This window comes from Rhamphochromis sp. 'chilingali', assembly GCF_963969265.1.
Source record: "Rhamphochromis sp. 'chilingali' genome assembly, chromosome: 9".
NCBI lineage: Eukaryota > Metazoa > Chordata > Actinopteri > Cichliformes > Cichlidae > Rhamphochromis > Rhamphochromis sp. 'chilingali'.
Window position 1 is genome coordinate 32,560,985 of NC_137936.1, and position 18,808 is coordinate 32,579,792.

The 18,808-nt window shown below is 37.7% G+C and overlaps 1 protein-coding gene across 11 annotated transcripts in view; it reads right to left on the minus strand.

The window, feature by feature from the left end:
* nav1b (neuron navigator 1b) overlaps window positions 1-18,808 on the minus strand; it is an 87,195-nt gene that overhangs the window by 44,617 nt on the left and 23,770 nt on the right. For 7 of the 11 annotated variants that reach the window (XM_080890678.1, XM_080890673.1, XM_080890677.1 and 4 more), the window contains 2 exons: window positions 11,641-12,449; window positions 11,258-11,346 (listed from right to left, as the gene is read on the minus strand). In XM_080890678.1, coding sequence (XP_080746804.1) covers window positions 11,258-11,346; window positions 11,641-12,422 — 871 coding nt within the window. In that variant the 5' untranslated portion in view covers window positions 12,423-12,449. Of the gene's footprint in view, window positions 1-2,381; window positions 3,380-11,257; window positions 11,347-11,640; window positions 12,450-16,904; window positions 17,063-18,808 lie in introns of those variants that run through there. The other 4 variants (XM_080890679.1, XM_080890671.1, XM_080890670.1 and 1 more) reach the window with 3 other exon arrangements.

An 18,808-nucleotide genomic window follows, 5' to 3' on the forward strand; every position in this document is an offset into this window, starting at 1 on the left:
ACAGCAACTTTGATCTCAAAATTTCTACTTTATTCTCAAAATGATCAATACAATTTTTGTTTTTCTTACTGTGGCCCTAATACTCCTTTCTAAGTATGAGATAACAAGTGTTTCCCACTATTACACTAGAAATACCACCTTAAAAGAAGTAAAATGAGAATGATAATGTGGCCTTTAAAAAGTTACCCTCATGATAACCTGTGTAAAAGTGAACTTCTCTGACACTTGCGTGCCTCTGTAGCTTCAACAAAAAAGGCAAACATAACCATAATCTCTAGATCCGCTGTGATAGATATAGACCACTGCTTCATTTCTGAAGATCTGGCATGACAGATTCCAATTATGACAAAATGAGATTTGTTCATCCCCATGTTGTCTAGGGTAGATGGGTTTTATCAGATGTATTTCTGTCTGTACTACTCTACTATTTTGTGGACTTCTTGTATGTGCTTTACTTTGAAAATAATGTAATGCAACTGATTTTTTAATTTATTCCTGCTCTATTCCAAATTCTGCTGCTCTGTGAAGCTATTCTAGATCTGAGGAGGGAGTTTTTTATGTATCCATGTGCATGAAACCTTGCCTTGTGATGAGGAAGTGGTATGTACAGTAATGCTCCAGTGTCCTGCACAAACATAAATGGTTAAATTAATAAATTACCCTATTAACTAAGATGACCATTCTTGCCCTATTGGAAAACAAAGAGACCCACTATACTCATAAATAAATGCATCCTTTCAAGGAGCTCATAACGAGAGATGCTGCTGATGCAGAGCACATTAACCAGGCCTTGAATGTACTGCAGACATGAAAAGAAATATTTGTAGTAACAGGCATGTTCACTGTAAAAGTTCTGTAAACTGGTAAAACATAACATTCTGTTATAACTCTGACACTGCTGTCTTCAACCCAAAACAATGACATTACTACTGTAACATGAAAATATTTTTTCTCAGTTTCTTGCTTATTAATTCTTCTTCGATGCTAAAACTTAAATGTCTTTCCGTGTTTCCATGTATCCTTTTTCTGGAAGGCTATTTTTCTTTTCACAGTTCATTAAAATGATAAAACAACTTTTTCAAAAATGCCTTCCATTTGAGCCAGAGGAATACAGAAATATCAGCCTCAAGCACTGAGCTGCAAATTTAAGCTAATAAAGCAGATATGGGTGTGGTGCCGAACCTCCAGAACTCTTAGCAATTTTGGTTGTGGCTCCACAGTTAATTACACAAAAGGGATTCAAGCAGCTGACATGTATAATATCCAGCACAGTATAAAGTTCCCACTGGTCTCTGCAGTATGTAAGTGTAACCAGTATGAATGATAAATGTCCACATACTAATGAAGCGTGGATAACAGATCGAATCATTACAGATGTGTTCATTAAGACGCAACAGCAAACATGATGATGTTGAGTTGAATGGAAGAAGACATTCTTGCTTGTCTGTCAATGTATATAAGAGCAAAGATTAGCAGTTGTGAAATACACACACTCCAACATGCCATTTTATACATCTCACGATTAGATTTGGTGTTCAGTGCATCCAAATTAGATTATAATTAGATACACAACACACCTGCAATTAAATACAAAGCTATCTATTTAGAAAATAAACAAATACAACATCTAATCATCAGAATTATAATCACCGCTATATTATAATCAACACCTGTATTAATCATAAAAGCTTTCCCAATACAAAACCTGACCTACAACCTCCACAGACAAAGACATTTTCTTTGCCATTTGCAGTGTAGTAGTACACTGGGTGGAAGCCGTCTGTCAGTGCTCTGCAGATGAATGAAGCTGGGAGGAGGCTAAATGTGTGTCTCTGTGCCTAAAAGGAACTTAATATGGCATGCTGTTATTCCCATTTCTGGTTTTTGGAAGCATATGTGGAGAAGCTGATGGACCCTCGAGTGCATCTGCACATGTTGCCATAAATGAGAATCTTTCGGAAGGAGATCAGCCTGTTGGTAATAATCCACAACTCCCCCAGGCCTAATGCAATCAGGCAGCAATGTTATGACTACAAGCGAAAATATTTCACACGCCCAAAACCAAAGCACATAAACCTGAGTAGCATGCTAGAGGAATAAGAATCATTTCAGCTTCATGTTAAAATGCTAAACAGTGCCTGTATTCAATAAAATAAGAGTAGCATGCTTTGCAAGCATGAAGATGTCTTTGTGCTTCCCCCCCCCCCCCAGTTGGTGAGCTGTGTAAAATCCGTTCAGGGGAAATGTGGATCGGGAGCAGCAAGCAGGTGCCGTGTGGTGGCTGTTTCAAAGGGGGGCGTGTTGCAGATTTGGTTCATAGCACATCGTATTTGAGAAGCCCAGTGGTGGCAAAAGCATTAGGGCTTCTTGGCTGTACTCACCTAACATCTGACTGAAGAGCAGCTGCTCCAGGTCACCCAGCACTGTCACCACCAGCTCTGGGTCCACTTTCAGGAAAGGTTTGTCTGCTCCTTCTTCTCCTTGACCCTTGGCACTGCATTCCCCTCCAGCTCCAGCTCCAGGTTTCTTTCCATTGGCCTTTGCCTTACTGGACAGGATCTCATCATCTGATTTTCCATCCTCAGGTGCTTTGCTCAAAGGCTTCACTTCAGCGTAAGGACCACGAGGTATGCGGCTCTGCTTGTTCAGGGCAGAGGGAGCAGCCAGAGGGCTAAAGGGCTTGGGTTTGCCTTGGAACAGTGAGTGTTCAGATTTGGATAGGTTTCGGGAGAGAGGGGCACCCCCTCCAGCACTGCTGCCACCCCCTGCTGTCTTTGGCTTGCCCGTTTTGATCTGCCCTGTTCCAGGCTTGGCCATGTCATCACACCACTTTGGCTCATAAAGGTGTAACTTCTTCTCGGCGTCAGTGAGCACAGCCAGGTTTGTCATAGACCTCTGTTTGCGGAGATTAGAGGGCACTGGTATCCTGCCCTCAGAGCTACCTGCCCGGTAAACCTTTAGTTCTCCCCTCTGTGTGCTCTGGGGCACTCCAGACTTGGCCCTCTTAGCTGCCATACCAACTCCTTTGCCATCTGCTTGGCCGTATGCCTTTGTGCTATCCGTCCTTTCCATCTTTAAATCTCCTTCTCTGTCTTTCACACTATTTCCAAGCATTCCTCCTGCATGAGACCATATCAAAAAGCATCAGGAGGAAGAAAACAGGCTTCTACACTTCCTTCTCTTTGTGCAAAATTATATATAGAAATGGTCCATTTAAAGCAATCCTGCAGCCTTTCCTTCCTCTGTCTCCCTCTGTCTCCTTTTCTTCCTGACAGGCTGCTGCAGCTGCAGCTGTTGCAGTGCTGCCCAGGCGCTCCCTTTCTCTCCTTCCTTTCAGTCCTCCTTTCCTCTTTTTTCCACAGTCCTCCCTTCAGCACACCCTCATGCCGCTGAACCGCGCAGCAGCAGAATGACAGCGGCGGAAGACGCAACAGTGCACCCTCCTCCCCTTGCTCTCTGCTGCCTCTCCCTCGCCTCCGCCTTCCCTCCCATCCTCCCTCCTCCTTCCCTCATTTTTCCTTCATTTAAAGATGCTTCGCTGTGTCTCAGCAGAATATGTAAAATACAACAGAATGAGGAAAATAGATCATGTGCGGCTTTTTTTAAACCGGCACAATTTTCCTCTAACACAGCACGTTATCGCACCATCTCCTCTGGTTCCTTTGTTCTTCCCCTCCCCCTTCTTCACTCACTGTTCAATACTCTTAACGTGGTGCATGAATTGTTCTAGTGGAGGTGTTATTAATGTGTTAAGTGATACCCATTTACATATGTAATTACATCCTATAGCATAAATTAGGATGGCTGCCAGATTGCAACAAAAGGAGGAACCTCTTCATTATCTACAGGATTTCTATTTCTTTAAGATATCTATTCTTGATTTATGCCAAAAAAAGATTAGTGGACCTTTAGTCATACTATATCAACAATAAGCACAAAAGCATTTAAACTTAATGTCAACAGACGAAATAAGGAAAAGTAACTGAATAGTTTTGTTCACTGCTTGAAAAAAAAAAAAAAAAAAAAAAAAAAAAAAGAGGAAATATGACTTAAAATGTAGTGTATCTGCCAAAAGAGTGACTTCACTTTTGCAGACTGGGAAAGCAACAAGATGTGCCAGTGTAAGCAAGTAACACACCCAAAACCACACTTTGGAAATATCTTTACGTCACCAAAAGATGCATTTAAACACACACACACACACACACACACACACACACACACACACACACACACACACACACACACGCAAACATGCATGCACGCACACACTTCAAATTGCAACTCCAGTCACATCATTTTGTGCAGGGCTTATTTGCTGACATACGAGTATAATCGTCATTCAGTATTAGACACAGCAGAAGAAGATTCAGGAGGCTCAGGCTCTGCAGAACTCTCATGCAGGCTGCTCTATGGAAATACTCTTTCGAAAATGCTGCATGTCATCCACGCCAGATATGCACAACCACAGCTGCCAAAAACCCCCACAAACACTTAACTGTGACAATGAGAACATGTTGATATGTAATCATTCTATGAAATAAAAAAAAATCCTTTAAAGTACACAATTCACTTAACCAGCATGACTAAAAAAAAAAATGCTACATGGTGCAAATCCACCGGATATGTTTGACCTGCTTGCTTAAGTGTGGAGAGGGTTCAACTCCAACTCTCACAATAGGCTGGCAACACACTCCAACGCCTTTTTTATTAGGCTTTCAGAGCACCTGGGGTGGCTCATGGACTAGCAACCCTGTTTGATCTGGCAATTAGCTTCTGGAACAATGTCAACTCTTGTTCTTCCTCATCACGAGATCCAAGCCTCCCTGCCTGACTTGCGATCACTGCCGGTGACCTCACTCTTGCGATGCAGTGAATAACTGGTTTGTTTAGGGAGTAGGGATTTCATAATGAATCATAGGATCACAAGCCCCCTATGCATAAAGATTGCATCAGACATTGACAAACTGAATACTTTCTACCAAATGATGTTGAAAGTCCCTTAAGTGGGCCAACTAATTAATTTGGACCAGAGAGGAATAATTCAACATCAACTTTAGAACAAACAAAAAACATTTAGAGTATAAATCCCATTAACTTTATTTAAAAATTTTGTCCAGATATGGTCATTCCCTCTCAGAATTAACGGTTCTTTTCAATTTTATCTAGTAAGTTTCTGGTTTACGACATTGTTAACCCTTTTACACATAGTGGTCAATACAGTGGACCTCTATTCAAAGGCTGTTTTCTTGTATTTGTGTCAGTGTTGATGGTATACTTGCACATAAACCACTACATTGGACACTGATGTGTCACTCCATACCCTGCCACCCACTGGTCGTTTAATGTTACGATAGATGTGTGACGTGTTTCATTGTAATTATTGTTATTTAACCCTGTCATGCATGAATTATGACAACCTCAATCAGGATTTTTTCTTAAGTATTTTTATTCATCTTTTCATGCCTAAAAATGAATAAAAATACTTTAGGAAAAAAAATCCTGATTGAGGTTGTCATAATTCATGCATGACAGGGTTAATTATGTTAGCATGCTGAAACTAACATAGAAACAAACTTAACATCTAAATAAAGTTTTGACTGGGTTTATATGCAAAAACCCTTTTTGCCTGATGCAGGATTTATGGCACGTCATATGTTCATTTGCTTAGCTCTTTGGCAAAACAGCGGGAAAGATTCCGGGAATGCAAGCCGCACAGATGCTGTGAAGACATATTTGTGTGCAAGCCTCCAAAAAGCCAAGAGAGGCCCGATGGTGCTAAATAAGATAAGATAAGATAGAACTTTATTAATCCCTCGGGTGGGTTCCTCTGGGAAATTCGACTTCCAAAAAGCACAGCAACGACCGAAGTTACAGTTACAGAATTGTTTTATTTATATATATATATATATATATATATATATATATATATATATATATATATATATATATATATATATATATATATATATATATATATATATATATACACATATATATATATATATACATACACACACACATATATAAATACAGAGACAAATATAAATAAAATATACAAAGGGGATAAATAGAATAAATAGGAATAAAAAATAAAAAATAAAAAAAATGCTTGTGCAGGTAGATTGCAGAGACATTTGCCATAACAATTCATAACAAAGATAAAATGTACAGATACCAAACACTGGTTGTAATGTACAGATTTCATTGTTTTTAATTAATAGTTTTGTTATAGATTTCCTTGGTGGTAGCTAGGATAAACGTTGAATTAATACCAGCATTACAAACATGAATAAGTCCGATTACTGGAAGTTACAGTTTTTTACAGCCGCTAGGACACATTTCACAATACTTAGGTCACTTTTGCAAAACTCTTCACACAATTCTCCTAACTGACCTTCAGCTTGGCAAAGCAAGTCATTTCACATTCAAAATGCACTACAACTACCAAAACACTTTATTCAGGTCTCAAATAAACTCATTCTTCCAGAACACTAGCAAAGGTTGACAGCCGACAAACACACTTTGTCACCCACAAAACAATGACCTAAAAAACACTAACAACATGTAGCATTACACAGTGTTTTCTTGTGTAAAACAAGGACACATCTCTGTTTATAATTTCAATATATGTTACTGGAATGAATCAGACATCATGCAGAATTCGTTAATATTTGTTTATGTATTTTTATTTTTTTGCACTAAGTAATCCCAAGATACAAGAATTTGTATACACACCATCCACTGATACACATACAATAGTAATGCTAATCTACTCGGTCTTCTCCATTTGGCCACAGGTTCTCATCCACATCACATCTTATGTCATCTAGGGCAATACACCTAGGAAATAATCTTCTGGCTGCCAGAATTGAAGGAGTTGAAAAATTGAAGGAGTAACACCTGTGTAGATGTTCATCTACAATGAGAATCAGCTGTGGCTGGTTAAACTGCATTTTTAGATTTAAAATATGTTTCAATAAAATATTGTTGTTGGATTTTGCTGTCTTTTCAAGTTTTGCATTGTGTTATTGTTTTGGCCATAAGTTTAACAGTTTTGAAAACAGTATGTAAGTACATGCAAAATGTCCTGTACGTACAAAGATTTTTGGCAGTTGTTGTGTCTGAGTGAGAAGATAATTCATGAAATTTGAGAGATGTAGTCATTGAAAGCATTTTGTGCCAAAACAATGATAACTGATCCTCAGTTTAGCCCACATAGACTTCTGTTGTGCTCACTGTGTGAGGAGTTTTGCAAAAGTGACCTAAGTATACTTCTATGGCAGGACAGCTACACAGGTGTCTGTGGTGCATTTCCCTTTTTCAGCACGTGTAATCATTTTTGGGGTGCTCAGCTGCTATGATGCAATGCACTGAGGAACATCAGGCAGACCAACACATGTGCATGAAGGGGAAAACCACAAAGAGTCACATGGACATTACTGGGCTTTCAGACAGAATGTGAAAAAGGCCTATTGCATTCTGAAAGTGTTTATTTGTAATGGTTTGTGCCATGCTGAGTTTGGAGAATATATTGAAATTTTTTAAGCAGCACCCATCACTCCATCAACTAGTGATTTACTACATATTCCACTTACTCGTGCCAATGCCATTTCCAGTTAATGAAACACAAATGTGTGTGCCTAAAAAGAACACAACATGTCTGATTTGTGAAAAAAAAATCAATGTTGCAAATGATCTAAACAACAACTGCTTTCCCGCTTCATATGTAAACAAATAGGTGGGATAACATATATTATACTGAAATTGATATTGATATTGAAACGTATTGATCACAAAATATTGTCAAGAATCATATCCAAGCAATCAAACAACAACCATACAGCCAAAGTCATTAGAAACCATCTGTCCAAGATGATTTGAACAGCCTCTTTGCCATGTGACTTGACATAATGTGTGCAAGTGTACCTTTTGCAGAGAGCTGTAGGTCGAAGCATAGAATTAAAAGCACATGTAAAAATTGTGTTGAAGTCATATGGTAACTAATGCGATGCAAGAGTCTCTAAATACAGATGTAATGGAATCATTGTGTTAGCTGGAATGTGAGAAGCCTTAAGGGCTTCTCACATTATGATTTTTTTCCTGAATGAAAGTCTACTGATGAGCTCAAGCTGCAAGACACAATAGCAAAGGTTAAATGGTCTTGTCTACTACTTGCTGTTTGTAAAGTAGTGAGTCTTCCTATCCGGAAACTTTTCTAACTGAACAGTTATTTCTGCCGAATGGAACCATCAGTATTACACATGTACTTCATCTTCCAGCTATGTAGCTGAAGACATATGACAGGTTACAAAGACACATCTCTATGAATTTAAGCGTTCCCTAAGTCTTTCCACTGGGGAGAAGAGAAACTCCCAGACAGGAGGTGAAAGCTGATCCTCCCATCAAACCACTCAGTCTCTCAGTCATGCATCTGTCCACCCTCGGCAGAGGACCACTCAGTTGCTGGTCTGGTCTCTCCCAGAGGAGGCTGGCTGAAGGCTCTCAACCCTCAAAGTGATTAAGATAATTAAGAAGTCAGTTAAAGGGTTTTCAAATAGCCCGTGGCATTCATGTGAGGCCATTTTCAAAGTCTGTGTGATTTGGGTGATCCAGAAATAAACAACATAACTAATTCAAAATACTTGAATGCATCCCTGTAAATTCAGTTTTACTGGGATGAATTTTGCTAACTCAATCATTAAAGAGGGCATCACTGTCTGTTCATTTGAGTCAATATCGCTTGCTGTTAGCTAGTTGCCCAACCAAGACTAAATCTAGTCCAGTTGTAGTTATTGATTTCTGTATTCAACTCATGCCAGTAATACTCATACATGTCCAAGCCCATGTCCTGATATACTATATAAATATAATTTTGGTTCATTGCTAGTTGGCTGCAATGCGATGGGCTCATTATATGTCCTATATAGCACACTATAATATTCATGTTTTTTGGCTATAAATGATGGGATTTTAACATGCTGAAAATAAGGCCACACCCAGACAAAAAAGGAAAAATGATATGATGCTTTCATAAGCTGTTACAGGTGCAAAGATGCTAAAAATTGGCTCTTTTAGTCCATTGGTAGGCGGTTGCTGAGCAACATAATGGTCACTATATCTACTAAAAATAAGACCATAATATCATTTAGTGGATCTAAAAATTAGACGTTACTGTCATGAAATTGAAATTAAGCAATGCCTTTATAAAGTGTTACAGGTTCATAAATGCCGCCATCTTAGCCCATTAATATGTGGTTGCTAGGCAACATGATGACATCATGCTATTTCATGCAGAATTCAAATATTTTGCAGATATAAATTAGTTGCTGTTATGAAATTAAGTATGATGCCTTTATAAGTTATTATAAATGCCTAAACATTACAAATAGGTCACCTCAGTCTTTTGATAAGTGGTTGCTAGGCAACATGATAACATATTTGATAAAAATAAGAACCTTTAGGGGTCTAAAATGTACCGAAGTGCCAAGTTTTGATGTTCAGCTTTTGATTGTGTAGGAGTTCACAGACAGACAGAGACTCCATGCATGTAAGATACACAAATAAACTGGTATCTGCAGCCATGCGATTCAACACTATAGTGTATGTATGCCACTTACTGCCCAAACAAGTTAAATTTGCTGATGCTCTTCATACTCTTTTCTAAACATCATTGACACTGGGTCAAAACTAAATAACCACAATATTACAATCAAGAATTCAAGAGTTCAGATACAATCGATTACATCATGGTGGGGTCCACGTTTTAAATGCTCCACACTCTGTTGCTCACACTTTGAGTTTTAGTTGTTTGTGTGTTGTTGTCTGAAAAGATTAGTGGTTTTTCATTTTTGACCAGTTTATTACTGTTAATCATTGTGACAGTTCTAAAAGAAGTTGGTCCATCTCCAACAATGGTTAAAAACAATGTTTAATATTAAAATATAAAATATAGAAGCTTCTGTGTAACAGTTTTACAACATGCGGGTTTAAATAATAATTTTGTTCTGTGATGTCTGTTTATTTCTCTTAATTAATATTACTTACTTACAGTAGAGCTTTAATAAAATAGTCTCTCTAATTTGATTTAACAGATCTGCCATGCTGGTAACTGCTTCAATCTTCATTTGGAAAAGTGTATCCCTTAAAACAATGAAATATTGACCATACAAAACATTTTAAGACACTGTGCCTGTTTATGTTCACACGTCATGTTTGTATTACAGTGTCCAAGCAACAGGATGTGTGAGGAACAGGGCTGAGGCAAAAATAACTCAACTTTTTATGTTTTACACAGCAGGGATGCAAAAAAATGGAAATTTGATTGTAATGGCACATCAGAGATGTCAAAAACATTGATAAACAGTGCTGCATTAACAGTGGTGTGCGATTTGAGAGAAGTACTCTCTGCCAGCAATCTGTTTTCCCACATGCACACAAAGAAAAAGTGAAGTGCTTCAGGAAATCCTGATGAACATAACAGGTGGTACAAGCAGTATAAAGATTTTGTTGCGAGTTGGCGGCAGTTTGGTGAGAACAACTGTCAAGCTGAACTGAGTTCAGTGTCAACAGTCAGCCATATAAAAACTTGAGTGTTACACGATGCATATAATACAAATGGAAAAACAGGGTTTTTTTCTTGTTTTCCTTCTTTTTTTGCATAAACTGCCTGACCCTTTCAGTTTTAAGTGAAAAAAAGTTCATTTTTGTAATGAATTAAGTAGGTCCTTTGGGGATAACAATACTAGAAAAGACTTAAAGAGTGAAAAGAAGAAGAGTGAATTGATTTAAAGTCAAAGACTGATGGAAATCCATCATAATTTTTAGCATCCTGAATTAACCCTTTTTATCATTAAGCATCAATTTTACTGGGTTTATATTGGCACCCATTTAAAAGCACATGTGAGTGTTTCATGTATTTGGAGGTGATTTGTTTGCCTTAACTGAATATCAAAGAGCAAAGAATAAACCATAAGAGAGAAATGGAATACCAGATAAAAGATTAATGAGTTTTACCTTAAATTTGATGCCACTTCCACAAAAGAGTTGTTGATTTTTCTTATATTTATTTACTCATATGAATGAGAATAATTAAACATTTCATATGACAACAGCAAAGATCACAGAAATTCCAAAGTCTATGACCCTCCAAAGTTATTTGGTAACTCCTTAGAGGTGCAAGATCCCACATTAAGAACAACTGCTTTATAACAACAGATGTGTCCAGTAGAAAGATTAAGATTTCAAAAAGACTCACCTAGATCATCACAACAGACCTCCATGGAGTCAGAGGAGCAGTCACTGAGATCATCCAGGGAGGTATCTGTATCCTCGTGAATCTTAAACCTACAAAAAACAAACAAACAAAGAAACAAACGGGTCAACCAAACAAACGGTGGTTTAAATCCATGTCTGTTTAGACATAACTTCTGACCACTGAATACTGCATTCAAGAGAGTGAGGCTATATGTATAAACAGACACCAGGGAGCGGGGGGGGGGTGTCTTTCTTTTAATAAGACCATGAATAATAAAAAAAGTATGAGACATTATGAGTGTGCATTATTTTCTCTGTGTCCTAGAAATAAACTGCAATCTATTGTATATCTTCCTATCTTAAAAGGTGAAACACTGCCCTCACCTGAATCTAAATGGAGCAACAGCAGCCATGTTGACCTTTCCTGGCTCACTCCCTCTGCGTGGCAGGTTGAATGTTTGATGGGAAGACTTTGATTTGTTGAAAAGCTCCCTGTCAGAAGCTTCCAGCTCATAGTTGGAGATGTTCCTTACTTCTTTTTGGAAGTTCTCTATTCCTGCTGAAGATACTCCTGGTATCTCATTTCCATTTGCATTTTTACTATAAAGAAGACGTCCTCTTCCGTAGCCTACCTGAGGATTTGGTGGGCGGTGTCGCAAAGTGTTACCCTCTTGCGCATTGTCCACACTCCTCTGACGATACTTTCCAAAGGTCCAGTTCTTGTTAGTGTTTCTTCTTAACTGAAGGTCTCTCAAAGCTTTCTGGGTTATCGTGTCGCTGCGGATGTCTGATGTGTCTTTCGAGCGTGGAACTTCCCTCTTTGGTATCTGAGGGCTGCTGTAAGCTGAGCAGGTTCCATCAGCTCGCCCTGCAGCTGCTGAGCTTCTATGTGAATACATGCTAGTCTTTTGGTGCAGCAGGTTGTTCTTTAAAGCGGCACCTCTCAGCAACTCTGCAGCTCCTGAAGAACCAGAGAATGAAGAATATGTAGGCCGTCGTTTTGCGCTGTGCTGATACTGCATTGTGGGATTTGGGAGCCCACTATATTGCTCTTTGGGCTCTGCCTTTGAGACCGACATTGTGCTTCGAGGTGACGGCAGACTGGAGCTGACACCTGCGTCACTCTGCCTCCGAGATATGACTTTGATATTCACTCCGCTGCTCATGGTTGTTGACAGTCACTGCTCTGAGATCTGGAAAAGAATTCAGGAAAGACAAATACAGTACAGCAGTTACAACAAGTACAAGATAAAAATATATTTTCACAACAGCAGCAGCAATAGTAGTACATGTTTGTAGCAGTATTATGTGTAATAATAAATATTCAAATGTTTCAATATTGCCTTCTGTTATTTTGGTTTATTTCTGATTAGTTCAGTTCCAGTGTCAAGGTTGAATCTTGATTATTAAGAGGTGGGGGGTGTGGGTTGGTGTGGGATGGGGTGAGCACTTCTACTGATAAATGGCTGATATGGCAGGGCCATCAGCTAATGCATTCATCTGGGCCTCACAGGCTAAATAAGCTGGCTCAGATAAACTGTTCAGTCTCACTTCCAATTCACCTTGCATTAACCCTCTTTAATGTCTGTGGCTTGATTAGTTTATGTTTATTCAATTATCTTCAATTAAACATCTTGTGTGGACTCCTTGCCACCTACTTTTAGCCAGTTTGTGATAAACATTCTGCAGATTTTAATAATGCCACCAAACAATGACAGAGTTGGTTTTGTGTGGGGAAAAGAAGTGTTAGAAACAGAAAAATCAGTGAGCATTTATTTAATGGATGCAGACCTTTAAACATTAACATAAGGGCTAAGTCACACTATAGTACATAGGATCACAACGTCTTTGCCCGGTGACTGGACTGAATTGTTTTTGCCGTAAGCAACCAATTGCAAGTAGCTGGAGTGACCAACTAGTTGGCCAGAGATTAAGAGTGTGACTGCTTTGACTGCAAGGTCACGTGGCTGGAGGCAAACTGTCTCTAGATAATTGTGATCTTACTTTGACTAACTACAGTTAAGGTTTTCAAATAATTACTATTTAAGTAATAAATGCAACCAGACTGCCAGCACTTTGGAATCAATCTGCACCAGAGAGCAAAAACTCATCTCTGATGCCTTTTTTTGTTACAGGCTACTAAACTTAACTGGTTTCCAACTGGTTTTATTTCAGTTATATTCCTGTATGAACCAGAGTCAAATTCTTTGTTTGTGTGTACAAACATAGCCAAATTACATTTTCCACAAAATACTCTTTCAAAATCCTACTCAATAAGAGAATAGCAAATCAGTTGACACTGGAAAATCTATAGCTCTAAGTGACCTTCTTACTGTTATATACTGAAAAAATAACATATTTTTAAACCTTTCTGTGCACATCAAAATATACAAATGTTTATGTGTAGACATTTATCTTTGCTACATTGTGGATGATGGATAACGAGTGAGATTTTTATCTTACTAAATACTGTAAAACAGCTGCACATTCCAGGCTGTCTGCTTCAGAGACAGTTTCTAACCACATGACTTACTGAGTGAATACAAACATGAGCGAGTGGGAAGGAAGAAAGAGGAGAAGATGGTTTGAGGGGAAGGAGCATTATACCATTATGTATCGATTACAGCATCAAAGTAGCTTGAAGGTCTAAAAAACAGACCAGTCACCAGTTCAAATTCCTGTTTGGGGAGAAACACTAAGATCAGAAACGTCTCATGATGTTTGTGTGCCCTTGATTGCACCTCGACATGAAGCAGTGAAGCAAGAAAAAAAAATCCGGGGTTAATAATAATGAAAGGAAAACAACACTTTTTAAAAAAGATACAATAGATTAAATTGAATTGTGATCAAAATAAGAAGAAAACAATTAAACTGCCTAATTTCTAATTAATCAAAGCACCATGTGCATTTCAAAATGTGCCATATGCTTCAACAGCTTTGCCTAATGTATTCTTGGTCCTTTACCCACAACCTCCAGTGTGAAACGTGCTGTGAAAGCCAGTGGCAGACTGACACCATTTGGCACATGCGGTAGGAGGATGGCTCCTTTCAGGCCATGCCAACACCGTCTGTCCCTGTCATGGCCAGCAGACAGCACCTCTCCTCCACAGATACAATGTAGTGATTCAACAATATATACCACTTCAATGAACTCAGTGAGGATGACTTTCCTGAATGGATTGTATAGTAGGTGTTGCAGATTCACATTTTCTTTCCTAGAAAAACTTTCTGTCATTAAAGCCCTCAGTCAAAACTGGAATCCGTTTTAAGCTCGGCAACTTTAATTCTCTATATTTTTAACTATTGTCTGTGTAACAATGATGGAAATCAAAATGCCCAACCACTGAATCAGACATAGTGATGTTTCTGAACCCCTTTCAACATTGCATAAGGCTACATTCAACACCAAAACAGATAAAATTGATGGAATAATCACACATTTATAGTTCATTTAACAACTACAACAAATATTGTGCAAGTATTTGGCTATTTACATTATTGTAAATTAAAATCTAGATGGTTATCTGTTTTGGACATTTCACTTAGGGGATGATGCGCCTTGTCGCAGTTTTCTGACACAGTTTCATAGATCAAAATATAAAATTTATGGTTCGTAGATAATACAAAGAATTGGTTTCAGCCCTACGATCAGATAATTATAAAGACTATAATGGATTCTGATTAAATATACACAGAAAGGAAAATAATGAGCATGCCCTGTTAACCCTGTCAAGGCAGACGTTGCCGATTTGCAACAGTTAAAAACTAACAACCTGATTATCCACATACATATTTTATGAGTTTTTTTACTCAGAAGTACCACTGCAGGACTTGGTTGTGCATTAGCAACAAAAAACTTAATTTGAGCCTGAGAGGGTTAATCTTTCTGAATATGTACATACAAAACCTCATTTAAGCAAATGTAAATAAATAAATAAATAAATAAATAAATAAAAAACACCACACACACACACACACACACACACACACACACACACACACACACACACACACACACACACACACACACACACACACAAAAAAAACCCTCCTTTGTTCACATGACTCTAGTATCTGGGTTTTTTTTTTTATGATTAGCAGTGGGAATGCTGCAATATACATTGGTGTAGTAGTAGTGTAGACATTCCATTAGCTACACAATGCTCATAAAAAAGTTCCTGAAATGTTTTCAAGCGCTTCATGTTTGTCTTTTAATATAGAAATCATTCATTTTACTGCTGAGTTTTACTGAGTTTGTTGCACTAGTTGTTTCAGTATGTAACAATTAGTTTTTGCATTTTTCTTTTCCCAAAGCAAGGTACTTTTTGGCATTTCAAAAACACTTATTTTGTGTTTACTGTATTAATATAAAGTACATGCTTCCCAATAGTTTGCCGAGATTCAGTTTTGCAAGTGCTCATTCCATTAATTTAGTCTAAAGTGATTAAACATGTGATTTTAGTCTAAATAAATAACTGTTACTAGTAGTAGTTTTAATGATAGTTTTAAATAATATTTGGTAATAAAATCTGCACAATACTTCCATGTGTTTTATTGGGTTTTTTATGTTTTACTTGAGTGATGCCTTGAAACCCTTATACGTACACTGAAAATAAGGAAAGTTTAACCTGTCAAGGACAAAAACGTACAGAAAATTCTACATCAAGACTTGTAATCATAGCTTTCCTACTTTTGTTAAGCCTCGATTTACAGGTTGTTGGCGTGGTGGTTAGTGCTGTTGCCGCATAACAAGAGAGTCATGGGTCCAAAACCACAATCTGGCTAGTTTGCAGTGGGGTCCCTCTGAGTACTCTGGTTTCCTCCCACAGTTAAAAGTCATGCAGTTATTAGAGTTAAAATAAGAGTTAATTGGTGATTCCAAATTACCCATAAGTGTGAGTGCAAATAGTTGTTTGTCTCTTTGTGATAGACTGACGAGCTGCCCCAGTCCCCCTGCAACCCGGATAAAGATAGGAGGATGGAAGTTGTTGTAAATCCATTCAGTTTTTATGTTAACCAGACTCTAGACTTTGTTGAACATTATGTAATATGAAGACAACATTTAATTATTTAAGTATTTAAGTGACCGAGCAGTATTGGGGTAAAAGTTATTGAATAGTGTTGGAATAAAGTGACAAAACCGTGAAGGACTAAAATATTCCAAGAGCTCAACTTATTTCATTTAAACATGTTTCAATCATGTTTTATCAACACAAAATGCACAGGTTTATTGAATATGAATAAGTTGTGTTGATTTATCTCAGTTGTTTAAGTTTCTGCCAAAGCAAAACAACTGTGTGCAACCAATGTCCACTATTGAATTAAGTAAATCCAACATGTTCTTTTTTCAGTGTATGAGAAATACTGCTTATATGCATATGGATATGCACACACAAACACAATGGTTTTCATGTCATATTGAAATTAAAGCCACAACACACAAATACAAACAATTTAACACTGATAATTTAAAAGATTGCAAAGATAACTTATATTAGTTCCATTTTTTTATTTTTTATTTTAAGTTTTCTAAATAAATAACATGGTAGTATCCTCATTGAAAAAAGTTACATTTTTACCTATATCTCAAATAAATATTCTGTTTTAAATCTACACTGGCATAGCCAAAAGAAAATTTTTCATCTTACCTGAATAAAGAAGTGTCCAAACTTTGTGTTCCACAAAGAGACAATAAGCAGTGTGATGTGCAGGCTAACTGGCTCTCATAGTAGAGCTACACCTAATAGGGAGATCCAACTTAAGTAAGAGTGCTGTTTTGCAGAGAGCTTTGGCAAATGAGAAGTCAGTGAGAAAACTAGAGGGAAACCTTCATCTCCAACAGCTCAACAATCTCTAGTTTCTCTTCTCTTCCCCGAGGCCACATATATACACACCCACTTCACCTATTATGACCAGAGATTAGTGAGTCATACTTAAGTCTTTTGCCATTGGAATCATGTGTCACAATTTAAATGTGACTGTAAGCTTTTTATTTATTTATTTTTAAACATGCCAGTCTTTCAGCAAGCCATCATCAAAGCACCTTGCCAACTCTATGAGGAGCTAAAATTGCTAAAATTGTTCTCCAAACCTATCATCAAGCAAGAAGGCCAGACTAAAGATACTTAAACAGACCAACATCATGTCTGCAGAGGATCAGTTTACTCTACTCTAAAGTGTCCAGACTGCTCAGGAGCCCTGTACAGCTGATAATGTCAGGCCTGATAATGTACTCATAACACATCAGCAGATTAAATTTCAGGAAACGCCATTAATCCATTTTGGAAAATGTCTGAAATAAGGATAAAAAAAAAAAAAATCTAGAAATAATCAACATTCAGTGAACCTTTTAAATGCTTATCAAGCCACATGTAACCATTTTATTTCACTTGCAAGGCCTAATTTTGGTGCTGGAGAAATACACAGTCCCAATCTCTTTGCTGCTCACGTTTCTCCCCATGTAGCCCAGCTCCAATAGATAAGCGCTGAATGAGTACATCATTACATTATCTACATAATTCAATTTTCTCAAGACTGTCATATTATCTACTTTTACAAGTTGCCTGATCTAATTGTTATATATAGCACCAAGGCCCAGATTCCTGATTTTCACCATTTCTTTCTGTGACCTAGCTTTCCCAAGGAGAAACTCTGCTGGGGGAAAAATGAACTGAGGTCAGCTCAGAATGATCAGCAGCACACAGATGCACACATCCAAATTTAATATATGCATATGAACTATGAAAATATGTAACTAATGGAAGTTTCTTCTTATATTTGGTGTAAGGCACAGTGTAAGTGATCCAGTTTCCAGAAGATAATTTAATCCAGTTAACAAAAAAAATGTTAAATGAAAGTTGCAAATAAAAAAAGAAAAGAATAAATAAATAATAAATAAATAAAATTTTATTTATATATCACCTTTCTAGACAGAGTCAAAAAGTGCTGCACAAAAGATAACAAATAATAAAAAAGGTAAAACAGACAATATAAAACAGGCAAAAATTAACCAAAAACAGTTTTAAAAAGGTAAGTTTTGAGTTGTTTTTTAAAAACAACTACTGAGTCCACAGTTCTTAATGTATGAGGGAGAGAGTTCCAGAGTCTCGGGGCCACAGTGGTAAAAGCTCTGTCACCCTTAGTCTGTTTTATAGCAAGTAAGCCCTGATCAGATGACCTCAGGGACCTGCTAGGGACATAGGGCTGTAGCAGATCGGAGATGTAGGCTGGTGCCAGTCCATGCAAGCCTCTGAATGTCAAGACCAGGATCTTAACACGTACTCTAAATTCAACAGGAAGCCAGTGTAGTTGAAATAGCAATGGTGTCACATGTGAATACTTGGAGGATTTTGTCAACAGCCTAGCGGCAGCATTTTGCACAGCCTGCAGATGATCCAGAGAACCTTTGCTTAGACACATAAACAAAGAGTTACAATAGTCCAAGTGTGAGGAAATAAATGCATGTATAGCAATCTCCAGTTCAGGGTGAGATAAAATAGGGCTTAACTTAGCCACACTTCTTAAATGATAAAAACAAGACCGTACCAGAGAT